We start from the raw sequence: 17,503 nt of genomic DNA on the forward strand, positions 1-17,503 counted from the left end.
TAAATACAAGGAGAGAATAATATCGCTCTCTCCGGAATCCGACCAAAAAATGAGTCAACCCGCCCCGCCCCACCCCTTTTGGCGGGTTGGCCCACCAGCCCGAGCCTATTTTACGCTGACCCGCCTCGACACGCCTATGTCCGCCATCAACCCGCCAAAAAATGAGCTCGCCCCGCCGTGCCCCGCTTTTGAGATGAGTTGAAAAACTTAGCCCGCCCCGCCTCGTTTGGCGGGTTGGGCGGGTTGGCCCACTGAACCGAGCCCGTTTTACCGGCTCTGCTGCATAGCTAGTCTACGTGGTGTTAAACTAGCTATGCTGCATAGCTAGTCTACGTGTACTTTTTTTAAATGATAATTCTAAAATAATTTAAATTAAATTACACAAATTTAAACTACATTAATTAACAAAGATAAATTTCACTAAATTCATTAACACTCATAACTTATATTAAATACCTTAAAAGTCTAAAATAATATAAATTACATAACCTAAACCTAAATTACAAGTAGTTGTAATTAGCATATTTTAATATAATTAAAAAACCTAAAAATTAACAAATGATAATTCTAAAATAATTTAAATTAAATTCTACAAATTTAAACTACATTAATAAACAAAAATAAATTTCACTAAATTGATTAACACTCATAACTTATATTAAATACCTTAAAAGTTATGAGTTTTTAATTTAATTTAGGTTTTGTAAGTTAAATTATTTTAGACTTTTAAGGTATTTAATATAAGTGATGAGTGCTAATGAATTTGGTGAAGTTTATCTTTGTTAATTAATGTAGTTTAAATTTGTGTAATTTAATTTAAATTATTTTAGAATTATCATTTAAAAAAAGTACACGTAGACTAGCTATGCAGCATAGCTAGTTTAACACCACGTAGACTAGCTATGCAGCAGAGCCGGTAAAACGGGCTCGGCTCAGTGGGCCAACCCGCCCAACCCGCCAAACGAGGCGGGGCGGGCTAAGTTTTTCAACTCATCTCAAAAGCGGGGCACGGCGGGGCGAGCTCATTTTTTGGCGGGTTGATGGCGGACATAGGCGTGTCGAGGCGGGTCAGCGTAAAATAGGCTCGGGCTGGTGGGCCAACCCGCCCAACCCGCCAAAAGGGGCGGGGCGAGCTGACTCATTTTTTGGCGGGTTGATGGCGGGGTGGGGCGGGCCGCCCACTTTGCCACCTCTAAGCATAGCTAGTTTAACACGTGTCAGAAAATTCCACGTAACCAGCTATGTTGCATAGCAAGTTACACACGTGTTAGCCACGGTGGCAGTGGTTGTCTGCCACGTAGAGTCGCTGCACTTTGCAGCTAGTTACGTGGCCAACGAGATGCTGCCACGTAGCCAATCCTAACTCGCCACGTGTTGTAGCGAGACTGCTGACGTGACACTTTGATAAAAACATTTAAGGTCGTGGCATTATGATAATAATTTGTATAAATTGTGGCAATTTGGTCGTTGTCCCTCACTCTCTCTTTTATAAGGAGAATACAACTCACTTAAAACAATACTAAGAAACACTCTTTATAGTTCCTCTTGTTTGTGGGTTGTTAAAAACCATTTTGCAATTTACCTATTTATAGGCATAGGGTGATACACCTTGAACTTCATTCCTTCACAATTTCATAGCAGCTTTCTGTAACGAGGAAGTTATGAACCCACGATAGCAGCTGATCAAGCCATCGAAAATTGCTTTAATAACATTATGACTTACATTAGATTATTAAGAGGGTTCACATGACACAATACAAATAATATATAAAAATATTAACGTTAATCAATTTTGTGTTTGCAGATTGATATATGATATGACACGAATTTTTTTGTGTTAATTTTGGCGAACACACAGAATTTGAAAATGAATCAACTCAAATACGGAATTTTCTTTTCATGTTAAAAATTATCACCCATAAGAATTAAAGGAGCGTACCTTAAAAGTAAAAAATGAGATCAATTGTGTGAAATTTTGCAAGCTTAGAACGATGGCGCCCAATCTATGTAGAAGATTCGTGGTCCCAAGAAGAATGGCTCGGTTGTTCTTGTCTTATTTCATTCAATGAAAAGTAGATAAAGTGCACACTGATAAAATGTTCTAAATATCACTTTGGAGCTAAGCTAAAACAAAAGGGACGAGTATGCCTCCTAAGTTGATAGCATGGCACCCTCTTCTTGTCCTGGGTAAAAAAGGAGAGTCAATTAAAGAGAGAATATGACCTTTAACTGAAAAGTCTCAAGGCTTAGTTATTATGATTGTAATTTGTTTTTTTCTTTAATTTCTTCTTTGTTGTTCTTTCCCGGGTTTTGCCTAGTTACATAAAAAAGCTGTATATGGTCTCAGGACTCGCATGAAAGGTCTGTCTACTTTAGATAGATCATAGATTGCATTGTCACTGTTTATTCCGCTACCCTTTCCAAAGAAGGAGATAGATAATTATTAGATTCCCCACCCAACTCTATGCAAATGTTACATTACATATATATATTAATATAAGTGAGGATATTCTAACTACCAAAAATTCTTACTACTAACTTACTACTCATCACATCATCATTGGATCAAAGAGAGAGAATGTTAAAAAGTGTTTGAAGAAAGAGAAAATGTTAATCTAATGGTGATTAGATAGGTAGTAAGTTGGTAGTGAAAATTTTTGATAGTGAGAATATCTCTCCTCTATTAATATATATATATATATATATATATATATATATATATATATATGTAATGTCAATTACTACAGTTTACAGCAGCCTTATTTCTTGGCAACTTTGCTCAGTACGTACGTCTCACCAGCTCCATTGTTTGCCTTTGTTCTTTAATTGTTTTACTTTTATTTGATTTGGCCTTTCTCCTTTTCCTTCATCAACTTAGCTCTCTGCTGCTGTTAGAATCATTCAAAAAAGTCTGGGAAACATGGTGGAAAGGTAAAGATGCTCTGGAACTACAATTCCCGTCCAAGTTCATCTTTAATCATTTTCAAGCCTGCACACTCATTGTTGCTGAGCGAAAAAGGCAATTGAGTTTCGTTAAGCGTTTTGCTTTTCCAAGGACATGAAAATGATATTTTCTTTTTCTTTTCTTACTTCCATCTTGGAAACTTTTTTTGTCTAGCCAAGTTAAGATTAGAAAAGATATATACTTTAAATTTACGTTAAGATTGACAGAATCTGCAAAGAATCCTTTTGAGGATATAGTTCGTGAGTTTTGATTTTTTCATGTTGCATAAGAAATATTTTTTATATTATGACACAACTAATGATAAGTCATACATTTATTAAAAAAAAAAACATTACATGCAATTCGAAATGTCATAATATGAGAAAACAATTTTCATACAACAATACGATGAAGAAGTGCTTTTCCCATATGTTATTGTGTCTAATATTGTTGTTCTCATTTTACTCTCACCATCCCTAAACAGTATTTTGGTTTTAAGCGTCATATATGTTGGCATTTGCAAAGGTTAAGTTCCTTAGCATGGTAAAGTGGGTAAGGGTAACAAAACCGAACCAATCAAAATTTGCATGTAAAACGCTTCACTTGAGTAATAGCAAGATGACCAAATAACAAATGTGTTCAATTTTGTCTAAAATAAAACAAACTTTGAGCAAATCATAAACCTTTTTTGTTTTATTTCTTTTTTTTCTTCTTAAGAAACTGACCATGACAAAGTGCTCAACTACCTTAAGGTTATAAAGAAGAATACATTATATGTTTATGACAGGGCCAATAATACATATAATAAATGCAGGATATGACTGAACGCTGATTTATCATTCTCCACAACAATAACATGCATTGCATCATTAATTAATCCCTATGAATTTCAAGAGTACAATGCTTAATGGCCATGAGGGGAGTGGTGAAGAGGGGAGGGCGCGGTGGCGTTCAGCTGTGGTGGCGGCGGCATAGATGGCAGGGTAGGTGGGGGGCATTGGAAACACTTTGTGAAGAGTCCAAATGTGTCAATCTGACGTATGAAGTTGACCATGCTGGCCCAACCACCAAATCCAAACCCAACGATTAGGACCCACACAACAACAAATACGTTGATCACATAGGTTCCCACCCATCTTCCAACAAACTTGGGAGGTTGTTCCACCGCATTCTGCATCACAGCCGTTCAATATTAATCATGGAAACTGTACAAATACAATATTCTCTTGTTTTTATGCATTTGTCTTTACGACGTCCCAATATTTTCTTTTTTGGTTAAATACATCAAATTAAAGTAATGCAGATAGATAAATGAAAGAAGGGATGATATCATTATAATACAGAAATCATAAAAATATCAAGAAAATGATCTGTTTAGGAGAAAGTCCCGGGTCTGGTCTGCTAGACGGTGACCATACGCTAACACTTCACAATCACAGTTTTCCTTTCCATATCCTTAATCTTTCTTTTGGTTTTGGAAACAATAAATAGTCGTAGCAAATTACTTAGAATAATGAATGGAATAAATTCTAACACTGCTGTGCTGCTTAGTCAAACTATTTGGTTCCCACAATAAAGTTTCCGTGATTGGATGACCCACATGGCTACCCTTTTAAATTTTTGTCTTTTTCCATGTGTTCACTTAAAATAAAATACATTTTCTTGTTTGGTCTAGCTTTCTCTTTTGATACTGTGAGTATAAAATTCTGGAAAAACTTTCTCCTTTTTGAATTTTCTTAATTATCACTTACTCCTTCATAAATTTTTTGAATCATTTATATTTTTATTATTACTTATCCCCTGACTTAAAGTTTCTTTATCACTTATCCCACTCACTTAGAGAGGTAAATGATAAAAAAAACTTTAAATCAAAGAAGTAAATAATTCAAAATTTTGGAGATGGAATAAATGATTATGAAAAAAGTTACTGGAGTTTTTAAAGTTCCCCCTAAAATTTTATAAAATAAGTATTCATGTTTATATGCATGGACATTATTAGAAAGTGTAAATTTTTTTGGACTATTAATCATGTGTGTGTATATATATATGAACATGAAAAAAATGTAGTACCTGTCGAGCAGAGGATGATTTGAAGGTGAAGATGTGAGCGAGGGCAGGGATGATGTAAACGGTGAAGCTTACAAGGAGAGATCCAACGGTGGAGTTGATAGGACCAAAGAAGGGGAATACGATGGCCAAGAACCATATGGGTATCACCACTGGCAATCTCACTAATGCACGCTTACACAGGCTCTTGCACTCATGCATCCCTATTGCTTTCTCCCACACAAAGTATAATGGGGTGCTTGCAAACCCGAATGTTATAAACTGCAATTAATTTCCAATATTTAATCATTCAATTCAATTAATTAGAATAACTCTACTTAAATAAAAGTTTGATCCAATACATATACATATATATGTATATCATGTATTGTATTGAATAGCTAGCATGCATATATGTTTATGTAAATGAGGTATTTATATATAATAATAATGTGAAAAAGTAAATCTTATTGGAGAATTCTAATCTCATGTCATAGATACTTTAAGTGTAGGACCCACCTATTTAAAAAAAACAAAAAACAAAAAAAATGAGTGGCACACCTTTTTGTGATGTGTAAGAAGGGTTTTTTTTCTCACGAGAGATGAGAAAAACAAACCACAATAATAATAGATGGATAATGAACGAGTATGGGTATATATGCTTGCCTGGTGGATGAGCATTAAAATGACAGCCATGTCTCGGAAGGGTGATTTTGGGAGAAGAGCAAAAGCATTGGAGTGATTAAGAAGCATGTCTCCAAATGCCCAATACACTGCTGCAGCCGATGGAAGCGTCAGTGTCAGCACATACAGGGTAGCCAGTAGGTATATGGCCTTGAACTTCTGAGGTTTCCACATCGCGTGCATTATCTCCCTGTACAAGTACAATAGTACCACTACCATTAATATATATTTATTTCATTACTATTTCATACATTTTTATAATAACTGTAGTAGCATATCATTAATACCAAAAAGAAAAGAACAAAATCCTCCTTAGTCCTCGCTTGATAGGTTGTTTTAGTGCAATTGAAGTTACCTTAAAAATGTTGTTGATTTTATCTTTAACTAAACCATATATATTTTTTAAATAATTAGAATAAAGATGGTGATAAAGATATCAAATTTTTTTTTTTTGAAAATATTCCGATCAGTTCATCACTTCGCAAATAATTCGATTCGGGGCGGGTCCAGGATTAAGGCTTTAAATCCCTTCCAAAGGTGGTACTGGGAGGATTCGAACACATACTCTTTCCTCACCTGCTCAACTCTCATGCGTCAACTGAGCTACCACCATTTGGTGATACCAATTTTTTTAGTTAAAAAGAAAAGAGAATAAGAGAAGGAGAATATTTTGGCCCAAGGTTTGGTTTTGCTGTGGTGTGAGAAGTGGGCCCTGGAAGCTAAGATATAGCAATCACTGTAGAAAGCTGTATCTCTCAGGGTCCTTCTGATGATAAAAAAGCATTAAAGCATAGAACCATTTCAGAGAAAGAGCCACGGCTTTTCTACAGCCTAAAAAGAAACTCAAGGATTCCAAAGAAAAGGGGCACTTTTTTGCCTCCCACGCCTACCAAGGGTATTTTGGGGCAAAAGTGCTATCAGTAAGTAATACAGGATATTTTTGTTTTCTGGAAAGAAAATAATGCAAAGAACATTTTTTTTTCACAATTTTTCACACCACGCTAGTGTAGGAAAAAAAAGACAAAATTTTAGATAGAGTAACCTATCCAAGTTTTGGATATTCTAATTTTATTTATAAAACAAATACTTATATATGTATTTTCTGAAAAACTATACTATATATTTAAAGGTATGTATGTTTAAGTGTTTGTACTCCCCGCTATGCATAATATAGTTTATAAACAATTTTTTTTTATAAATATAACTATGTTCAATAAATATAGAGGAAAAGAAAAGGACTTAAGATGGGTAATTAAAACAAGGTTGAGTCACTATCAAAATGACGTTAAGCCCCAATCCTTGCATGGTTATTTCGCTTTCCCACTTGGCATGATCTTTAATTAGACGCTACCAACTAGTGTGGTTCGTCCAAAGAGGCAAGGCTTAGAGAGGAGAAAGAACCAAGGGCATATTTGTGAAAACGTAAACGACACGAATATATATCGGAGATTGTCTTACACAGTAACAGCATGTCCCCCGAACGTGTAGAGAATGTTTGTGGCCCCAGTAAAATATAGAACCAATTTGGTCGGACCCGAATGCACAACTCCCTCCACCTATGCAATCATAATAACATATGGAAAGCATACTATTACTATTATAATAACAATTTCATAATAATTAATAACATCAATAATACTCTTAGCTAGATTACGGTTAATAATTAATTTTGTTTTGTAAATTAATGATTATTACCTGGCCGTGAAGGAGAGAGGCAATTGTTAGATACCAAGCAGTGTAAGTGGTCATGACGAGGCCCAAAAAGGACCAGATTCTGTAGTTGTGAAAGGAAGGAATAAAGACAGTGGTGGCACAGCAAGCTCCGAAGATATAAGTCCAAGTCCTCTTGTCCAGATTGTCATTTATGTAATATATGTTGCTGAACAACATTTAAAACAATATTCATATCTCAATGAAGTTGTAGCAGGTGTACATTACTAATTTACTATATCAGAGATGCATGTGATCATGAGGGTTCCTTGTTTTAATTTAGATAATATATTTATATCATTATAATAAAGAGAATTGATGTATCTAGCTACAACTAATAAATAATGAAGAAAGAGTTAAATGAAGGGTCAGAGTGTGCTCAGATTGGGTTGGGAGTAGGTACCTTGCACAAGCTATCAGCTGAATAACAGATCCAAACAGAAGAAATGTGCAGTTAAAGGCCAAACCCACGTTTCTCCAGTGCTTCCCGAGGAGTCCATCAAGAACCTCAAACCACTGCATAATTAATTTGTTTAAAACGCCATTTAAATTTAAACTTGTAGAGGTAGTAGTAGTAGTAGTACTTTGAATTTTAAAGATTAAATTTAATGGAGTTAGTTAACTATAGGGAGAGTTGAACCTGGATGACATGGTTCCTGAAGTTAACTTTTTCTCTCTCTTTTCTGGTTCTGTATTCAACATAGAGTATGCTAATGAGGTAAGCCGTCCAGCTACCTAGTAAACCATAGAAGAGTTGAAAAAGTATGCCAGAAAGCATTCCCAGCTGGGAAAATGAGTATGGCAACGTAAGCAGAACTTGAGCCACCTGACATGTAAATGACATAATTAGAAAACCAGAACAACATATAAAGAATGAAGCACATACTTTTGGATACTATATAGAATGGGACAAAAGCTATAGCTTTGTCAAGAGCAGGAACATGTAAAAAGGAATATGTTCTAAAAACTAACCTGGTTGGAAGCACAGCTAAACCAAGCATCATAGGCAGAACCACCATTCCACAAGAAGTCTGATAACTTGGATTTTATGTCCTTGGGCTTCCCTTCAGTTTCCATTTCCACATAGTTCCCAACTATTACAGTTTCCACCACCTTATCCGATGCCATTTTCTTGAAGATATATCTTGGTCACTTGCACTATCTTTCCACTCTCTTAGTTCTACTGGTCTACTCCACCTTTTTGTGGTGACTTCTTTGTATTCTTTACAGTGGTGGGTTTCAGACTTTCAATATTTCTAGGTGTTGGGTGGGGAAGGGTTGAGATTGGAAACGAGGATGCAAAGGAGTATTGGAATGGTGGTATATATACAAGACAAGACACAAAAGGGTTCTCGAAGGCTGAGTGAGACTGTGTATGAAAGGTATTGTAGAGAGCGGTTTTGGGAAGCGAGTAAATCCACTTTTTGAAGAACTAAAACTAAAAATAAACCTCCCAAGGTGCTTTGGTTCTGGAGCCCCTTTTTGTAATTACAACTTTTGTTATTTACCTTAATGCTCACGTCTTGGTTTGGTTTGGCTCATGAGCCATGAACATTAACTTAGTAAATTATGAATAAAAGGCTCTGAAATGACATATTTTACTAGCTACTTAGGAAGCGTGATGGCTTGTCCGCACGAGCGGGCCTTGCTTCCCGAGCTTATGATAATTGTGTTGTATAAATGGATTACGAATAAAAAATTAAAATTCGCAAGTGAAAAAGTGTTACTGTTTGAAATGAAATAGTTACAACTCTTCGGCTTGTGATCATTCATCTCTTATGTATACCTATGTCTAGTGAATCAAGAAAAAAAAATTCTGATTCCTTTTCCAAACCTTTGGCAAGATTAATTCTCATATAATGTCTTTGTTTGCGATTGATCATGGTGTTGTTTCTTAAGGGGTGAAACAAATATAATTCATTCTATTGTGGGAGGTATTTGTCCACAAACTTTAAGCATCATTAAGGAGATAAAATTGCCTTAAAGACACATTATACAATACTGGACTCGAGTTTAATTTTTTGCAATTTTTACATCTGCATGTTGTATTATGATTTTGTGTTATTGCATGCATTTTCACTAATATTACTCAAACCAACAACACAGATTTTCTACACTATCACCAATAACAAGTTGCAATTTTCCCTTTACCCAACTTCACCTTCACCGTTCTTTGTATTTTTGCTCAATTTGCCATTTTGTGACTAATGCAGCTCAATGAACACTCTAGTTATAGAAATTGTCATTGCTCCAATGTTAAATGTTCAGGACTCAAGGGTTTGACCATTTAATTTGAATGATTTTACATATGCCAAAGTTGAATCTAGCTTGCTTAGTTGATAGTTTTATAGAAAGCACAAATGAAATTGCAACCAATCTTGTCCACACCTTTGTCTTAACCTTAAGTCTTAAGCGCACATATTTTCTCCCTTTGGTTATGGTATTGGCATGTGGAAAACAGAAGGGCTAACACGGCACATTAGAGTAAGTTTGTTCGAGAACAAGGTAAACTTAGGAGATAACAAAAGGATGAAAAAAGAAATAAGCAAGGGAAGGTGTGAAGAAAATAATAACATAGTAGACCGCATGATTGCAGCCAAACGGGCGTGGTCGCTTTGCAAGTCGAAGAAAGCTGCTTTTATCACATGGCCAACTCTTTGTAGACTCGAGGATCCCTTCCACCAAATTCCATGCTCAAACCCCAATTAAAACTCCTTATTCCACATGCAATTTATTTACTTGCATTTGCATATACATAATAATATAAAATGACATAGGGGATTGAACTAGGACTAATACATAGACAAAACATTGGTAGAATTGTTAGATCATGTGCCCTTGCCTAGCTGCATCTCTAAATTGTTAATATTTACCATGATTTTCATTGGTACCCCAATATTCTCTAATGTCTCCTTGAAAGAAAAAATATATATTCTATGTATGTTACTTAATCCTATAGATTCTCTCTGTTTTTTTCCCCTCTTCCAAAAGATAACTGATATCACAAAGATTTTCTTATTCATTTAGTTACAGTACCACTTTTTCTTTTCTTTTCTTAAATAAAACAAATAAATAAAGCCAACCATACTTCAGTTCTGCCTTTGAATAGAAATACATCAGATTTCATCGGTGGGTAAAATGGTTCATTTCTTTCACCCCTCGTTTTCAATGTCTTGAAATTTTCTGACAGTGGTCCAAATACTACAGGAAAAGTTATCAGTCTTCATATTTGTCTTTTTTTTAAAATTTGAATGAGTTGGCTAAAGAGCTCACTGATTATTCTCCTTCCCCTCATGATGATAAACCATAATGTGTTTGCCTTTTTTTTATGAATTAAGATAAGAAAATCATTTACCTAGTGGAGCTGCTGATCACTAAGGGGGGGGAAATAAAAATAAAAAAGGGAAGCATGACTTGAGGTTGAGGGTCCAAAAAGCATATTTGTTTTGGGGCAGTTAAACATATTCATGAAGAATGTTGGAAGCCCACATCCCACTCCTTGTATAGTCATACTTTCAAGTCTCTGGGACCAGAAACATTCTCTGTGACTTGTGTCTCCTTGACCACCTCCATTCTATTTCCTACCTTAATAGTTTGTTCAAATATATTCTTAGCATAATAAGCATCCTTGCCTTCAATTGATTACTATCAGCCCTTGATGGTGTTAATATACTGATTGATGTAGGGAAATGTCCTTGTTGTGTTTCCAACGTTGGATCAACTAAGATTTCTATTGACCTTCATTGTCAGGTGAATTGGCGGAATAAATTTTTGGTACTACTGTTATACCAAAGATTCAGTGCATCCCACCAATAAAAATATTACATGTCAACTAAAATACTTTTTTTTCTGTCAAATTTTTTCTCTCTCATATGATGTGTAAGGCTCTCATTCATGGGATGCACTGAATCTAGGTACAGCAGTAGTACCAAAGATTTATTCGAATTGGTGGTTAACGTGGGTGTCTACATAATTAGCACATTCAGTCTGTTCTGCACGTTTTGAAGCAATTTCGAAGCAAAATGATGTTTATGACAAATTCCATTTTCTGATTCAATTATGAATCTTTTCTAGCCGATTTCCAAGAACAGTGTTATATATTTTGTTATGAAAATTTTGCTTCAAGTTTACGCTAGAACTTTAGGGGTCATATGACGGATTGGGGCCATAATATTAATGACCATTTGAGTCATTTTTGTTTAAAATTTTTTAAGAGTTTAGAAAAAAAGAAAGACAAGAGGGCATGCCAGTTTAGTGCATGCTTGTGTAGCGGACCATGGATAAAAAGTTGCATTATTCGATTTCAATGATAATGTTGAAACAGAAACAGGATATCAAGTTTTAACTGCATGCTTGTGTTTGTGGAATCAACTAACAACTAACGATATCTAGTATGCTGCTAAAGTTGGTAGCACGCTATGCCGTTTAGTTGTGTAACTGCTAGAGATTTTAAGAAGTCAAACCTATAAAGAGCAATGATTCTTCAAAGTTATTGCTTAATTTGGTTAAAAGGTGGAAAGATCTATGTTTATGTTCACCACTCAGTTTGCTTATATTTAGTGTAGAATGTGATCATACCTTAATCATCTATCAAATCCACTCTCAATTTTAAGCATGCAGTTCAAGCAAGCGTTATGAAATGCTAAGCTATATTTAATTTATCTTATGGCTTAAACATGAGAAATGGCCGTAAGGGTTACTTTCTTTATCTGTTCTTCTAAGGATGATTATGCACAGCAATGATTAAAACTCCTTATACAGGTCAATACACAATCCTTTATGGCATCCTTATCTCCTTTCTTGCTGTGTTTTTTTTTTTTGGGACTCCCTATCAAATATTGAGTTAGCACTTTTGGCTTTTGGTAGGCAATAGCATGGGACAGCAAAACCTGCATTGACTTGTGATTCAATTTCATTACATGGGTCCTTAGTATTGCACCATTAGTACTCACTTGACTACTTATTGATGCAATGGACAATGGTGGTCAACCTTATTTGCAAAGGTTCATGTCTATGTTTTTACATATGCAATATAATTGGTAAGGAGTAATTTATCCACAAACATCATCATGCTTGGTTCATCTTTATTGCCTCCATGCTGGGACCTCTCCTGTGACCAGAAGAATCCTATCATAAAACATAACTTTTGCATCACTTTAGTGCCTTCTTTTGCACTGTGAGGATCGAACAAATATTCTGCTACATCGATCTGCCAGCTACTTTGTCTTGGCAATTGATATATTTTGCAATTAAGTTGAATATAAAGGTCTCTGACCAAATCCTTAGATGTTGTTTCGTAATTGAAATTGTGCTTTTTTTTGGCTGAATGAAAATAGTCTTCATATCAAAAAGCAAATAAAATGACTGACATGAAAACAAAGATATTCTGATATGAAAGGAATAAATAACGCTGTCACAACAGTCTTAAGTACACAATGGAAATGGCCCGTTGCTGAGTCTCTCAATCATATGAATTACATATATTTACTGAGGAAGTGGGCTTGATTTATTTATTTATTTTTCATTTATTGGTTATATATTCTCGTTTATAATTAAAAAAATGTCATATCATTTCTTATTTTCAAGATATTGTGAAGGAAATAATAAAAACAAGATCTTGTTGTTTTCATCATTTTCATAAATTGTTAAATTAAAAATAGAAAATGTAAAATATTTTTATGTTCATTAATAAAAATATATAAATTGGAAAAAACAAACCACCTTATCTAGTCATTTCCATTTACTTTCACCCTCCAGTATTCAACACCATCGATTGCAGTATTCTTTGTCCTTTCTCCATTTGCTATTGTTTTTTTTTTCCCTTTTTTGCAGTACCATGGATAATTAAACAACTCTTAGGCTGTTTACCCAAAAAAAAAAAAAAAAACACCTCTTAGGCCCAATATTTGTAAGATACAACTTGTGGCCCAAATCGGTATCTTGGGTTAATCAAGAGCAAACCCACTATCGAGAAAAATAAAATAAAAAATCAATCCGGATTATTGATGACAAATTTGAGGTTTTTAAATTTGTAAAGATTTTAGAAGATTCGGTTGGTGGTTGGGCATTTTTTATAAACGCAATTTTTCATAATCCCTTTAAATTAAAAAATGACAAATTTAATTTTAATGATTATATATTGACTATTGAGTCAAAAATATGGTGTGACTTCATTCTTCTTCAACTATTTAAAAGGGATCACAAATTTGACAATTTTTTAATTTAAAGGTGTTTTAAAAAATCACGTTTTTTAATTATTCCCTTATTACTATTGTGATATTCTCAAATTCTTGCAAATTTAAAAATATCAAAATTAAAAGGCTTTGTAAGTAGAGGGCTAGAGGCTATATCTACTTCAGTGATTTCTCGGTCTCCAAAGGATTAGGCTTCGACTGTCGGCTTGGGGACAGTGGCGGAGCCAGCATGGCATGTTAGCCGGTGCTAAAAAATTCAGCTAGTGCCCAAATAGCTACGATTCTCTGGCTACGACCAAAACATGGTTAATTTTCAAAAAAAATTGATACATGATTTGCTACGTTTCAAGTGTAGCTAAATGAACGTGGCTAATTAAGCCAGTGCCTAGGCACCTGCTGTGGCTCCGCCACTGCTTGGGGATATCGGATATCCGTAGAGCCATCCAAAATTATTATTAATGATTATAATTTGATGGATGATTTTATTTTTCTTTCCTTTTTTGACGAAATTGATATTATCTAAGTTATATTAGTGATATTATACTCCATAATTACTGTTGTATAGCCACCGACCCACCAATATGAGGCAGGTTGTATATGCTTCAACCCAACATGACCCGCATTATATACAGGCAAGTTAGAAGATGTTAGAGGATAGGCGAGGCGGGATATGTCAACTCGGATTATTATTTTTATTTTAATTGTTTTTAGTATTAGATGTTAGATGATGGCTTGATTGGTTTGTGTTAATGCTGTTATGTAAGACAAAAAAAAATTCTTTTAGGGGCCAAAATGCTAGTGTTTCATTGGAGAAGATATTTCTTATTCACTTAGTGTTTTAATGTTGATATTTATACAAATCAAACTAGATGCTTATGAAATTCTAGTTACGCAATGCAATGATGTGTTCATTTGTATAGATTCACATGCTTGATGTTATTCTTTTGTTATGTAATAATGTTAGAATAAATCATTTTGTGTAGCTATGTAAAATGAAATCGTTGGCTTAAATCATTCTTTTTTCATTGGTTTATTGCTTGACACTTATTTCAAACTTGAGAAATAGTTGGATGTTAGAGATTAGAAGGAAAAGATTAGCAATATAATATTTTTATTTTTTAGGTGATTTCCTCAAAACATAATGGGTCGGTATTTTTAACCCACTCACCAATCTGTCCTACCTCATTTTTTGACAAGTTAATAAGTGAAGGCGAGTGGCCCTCTTTTGCCAAATCTACTTTATAGCTCGCTTTGACACAACATGAATTTTGAGATATGTATACTTAAACTATATTAAGAGTTAACTCAAGTGGTAATATAAGTTCTAGATGAACCTCCAAAAGTATATAGATTCAAATTTTGGAGATGACCTTTTAGGGACCAAGGTTGGATAATTGTTATACCGTCGCTCGGATTGTACTTGTACATGCCTTTTCTCCACCCGTATCATGGAATACCAAAAGAATAAGAGCCCGTTTGGATGAGCTTTTTTTTCTTCAAAAGCTGCTTTTTTTAAGAAAAAAAGTATTTCTCGAAAAAAGTCCATTTGGATGTCAGCTTTTAAAAAAAGCAGAAGTTATAAAAAAAGTCAAAAACTTACTTTTTTCGGAAGCTAAAAATTTTAACTTTTTAAAAAAGCAAAAGTCAAAAGCCAAATATTTTTTTCAAAAATCAAATATTTTTTTAAAAATCTAAATAGCTATAACTTTTATATAAAATACTTTTAAAATAAGGAAGTGATAAAAATGACTTTCTTAAAAAGTCAATACAAACGCACCCTAAATAGGGTCTTGGAATAAAAAAAATAGAATAGGTACATATTAAAGAAAAATGAAACAAATAAAGTATGGTATAAAATTAAAGTAAAACGACTCCAGTGCATGATTCACATTTTGAGGCTAGATGGTCTCTGGTTTGGGAAATACGAGGGTGTTATAAGTTGCCTACCTGTTCTTTCTTATTGTCAGCAGATTCGGGGGAGGCCCGTGACAAAGGACCATCACTAATGAGTTAAGCTAAACTATTCACACTAAATAGGTCTGACACTATTTTACAACTTAAAATCTTAAGACTTTGGGTTTATGGGTCTATCCATTTATTACACTTTACTTAGCTCATTTACTAACCAAATATGGTACTCATCACACTTGAATAACCCAACAATTTTTCCCTGAAGTGTGAAACCTTAGATTGAAATGTTTCCCCATCAATCAAATACCTAGGCCCAAAGTACTCTAATAGTGTTAGATAAGAATTTCAAAAAGAGAAAGAAATAATAAAGGTTAGTTGAGATATTCTGATCTAACAGTATTGAAGAATAATAGATAAAATATATATGAAAAAAGTAGGTAAAATAATCTATCTCTTTCTTTAATATCAAGTAAGGTTAAGTAGATTAAGGGCCACTTGATTTTGATGCATATTTTTTGTGAACTATCATGTTTCTTGAAGTATGCCAAAAAGGAGATTTTATTTACTTCAAAGTAGGAGTAATAATAAGTTAGACAGCCGACCGAAAGCCCACAGTCTGGCCTATTTAAGACCTAACCAGGGTGAGCCTATTCAGTAAAAAACTAAGTGTGAAGCTTTTTAGAAAACCTAATTTGTTAATTAGACCATGCTTGGCCAACCTATTATATCTATATAATATTATATGAAAACCATCTATCCCCATTCCAAACCCCACTTTCTGACTCTCACCAGACAAAATGTCAGCTGCACAAGATGGATTTCTAAGCAGATCAAAGGCAGAATGGACACCCACTCGTGATGCATGCTTGGTTGAGCTTCTTATCAAGCAACACAAAAGTGGAAGAACAGCTTACAATGAATTCAAAAATGAAGTGATTAAGTCTGTCACATGGGATTTCAACAAAAAATTTGGCTTGTACTTGGAAGAGAATCAGATAAAGAATCGCTATAACGTTATGAAGAAAGATTATGTTGTTGTCAAAACACTGCTCAGTCACAATGAATTCGTCTGGGATGAAACTCGGCATATGGTTGTGGCTGATGAAAAAGTGTGGGACAGTTATATTATGGTAAGTTACTATCTACTAAAGCCATATGTTCTATATATGTATCAAAATTTGTTTCAACTTTATTTCTTATATACAAAAGTACAAAAGGGTAAGGTTATGCTTTGCTCATTGGAAAAATTTGTGTAAATACATTTAGGTAAGATGTGAAGCAAGACCTTTTAGACGCAAGAGCTTCCCACTATATAAACAAATGTCCATCATATTTGAAGGTGATGGCCCTGACAGAATTTCTATATAGTGTTTCTGGAGTATCATACCAATTTATGGCTTGTTGAATGCAGGCGAAAGAGGAATTCAAAAAGGCCAATTTCCCAATGGAGCAATGTCGACAGCAGAAGAAGGAAATAGCAACACAGAAACAGTGCGATCTTCAGAGCCATGTAACTTACCAACACAAGTAATTGATGGTACCCTTGACTCTGATTCAATAATCCGCATCAATGACATGCAAGCCAAGAAGCACAAATTTGTCAATCCAGCAGAGTCAATTCATAAAAAAAGAGCACACCTCAAAATTGGAGAAACGATAGAGAATGTATTGTATGAGGTTTTCACAGCAGCCAAGTTCAAAGCCAAGCAAAGAAATGCATCCAATTCAACAACAATGTATAAGAACAGCTTGGAGGAATTGCAGAAATTGGAGGAGTTGGATGACAAAGACTTTGCAAAGGCTGTTAATGCACTTAAGGACGACAAAAATGCTATTGCTTTTATGACAATAAAAGGGCCTAGACGTTTAACCTGGTTAAGGTCTCTATGGCACTCAGAGTAACATATGTGCATTATGTCTCAACATTCATATACATATATGCTGGCGGATTTTAGAGAAACCTAATGAGATGTTGGTTTATCCGACCAATCTAACCCTTCTCTTGATTTTAGCA

At 34.5% G+C, this 17,503-nt stretch overlaps 2 protein-coding genes across 2 annotated transcripts; one reads left to right on the plus strand and one right to left on the minus strand.

The window, feature by feature from the left end:
* Positions 1-3,848: 3,848 nt before the first annotated feature.
* Positions 3,849-8,512, minus strand: LOC133288365 (auxin transporter-like protein 5). Its single transcript, XM_061486095.1, has 8 exons — positions 8,357-8,512; positions 8,025-8,210; positions 7,788-7,900; positions 7,370-7,553; positions 7,133-7,230; positions 5,657-5,864; positions 5,015-5,272; positions 3,849-4,115 (listed from the first exon to the last, which is right to left on the minus strand). The coding sequence occupies exons 1-8, from the start codon at positions 8,510-8,512 to the stop codon at positions 3,849-3,851; spliced, it is 1,470 nt and encodes a 489-aa protein (XP_061342079.1).
* Positions 8,513-16,286: 7,774 nt separating this feature from the next.
* On the plus strand, positions 16,287-17,391 carry LOC133288376 (uncharacterized). The gene is made up of 3 exons (XM_061486109.1): positions 16,287-16,619; positions 16,756-16,828; positions 16,901-17,391. Exons 1-3 carry the CDS (start codon positions 16,287-16,289, stop codon positions 17,389-17,391), a joined length of 897 nt encoding a protein of 298 aa, XP_061342093.1.
* The last annotated feature ends 112 nt before the right edge of the window (positions 17,392-17,503 follow it).

This window comes from Gastrolobium bilobum, unplaced genomic scaffold, assembly GCF_033153095.1.
Source record: "Gastrolobium bilobum isolate Gb01-03AN ecotype WA unplaced genomic scaffold, APGP_CSIRO_Gbil_v1 utg1578, whole genome shotgun sequence".
Taxonomy (NCBI): Eukaryota; Viridiplantae; Streptophyta; class Magnoliopsida; order Fabales; family Fabaceae; genus Gastrolobium; species Gastrolobium bilobum.

What these genes read in the sequence shown, in the direction of transcription:
- LOC133288376 (XM_061486109.1), top strand. Translation starts at nt 16,287, where the DNA reads ATGTCAGCTGCACAAGATGGATTTCTAAGCAGATCAAAGGCAGAATGG. An exon ending in TGTGGGACAGTTATATTATG is followed by an intron (nt 16,620 to 16,755) that starts GTAAGTTACTAT and finishes AAATACATTTAG; the next exon opens with GTAAGATGTGAAGCAAGACC. An exon ending in AATGTCCATCATATTTGAAG is followed by an intron (nt 16,829 to 16,900) that starts GTGATGGCCCTG and finishes TGTTGAATGCAG; the next exon opens with GCGAAAGAGGAATTCAAAAA.
- LOC133288365 (XM_061486095.1), bottom strand. Translation starts at nt 8,512, where the DNA reads ATGGCATCGGATAAGGTGGTGGAAACTGTAATAGTTGGGAACTATGTG. An exon ending in CAGCTGATAGCTTGTGCAAG is followed by an intron (nt 7,554 to 7,787) that starts GTACCTACTCCC and finishes AATGTTGTTCAG; the next exon opens with CAACATATATTACATAAATG. An exon ending in AATCATCCTCTGCTCGACAG is followed by an intron (nt 4,116 to 5,014) that starts GTACTACATTTT and finishes GCTGTGATGCAG; the next exon opens with AATGCGGTGGAACAACCTCC.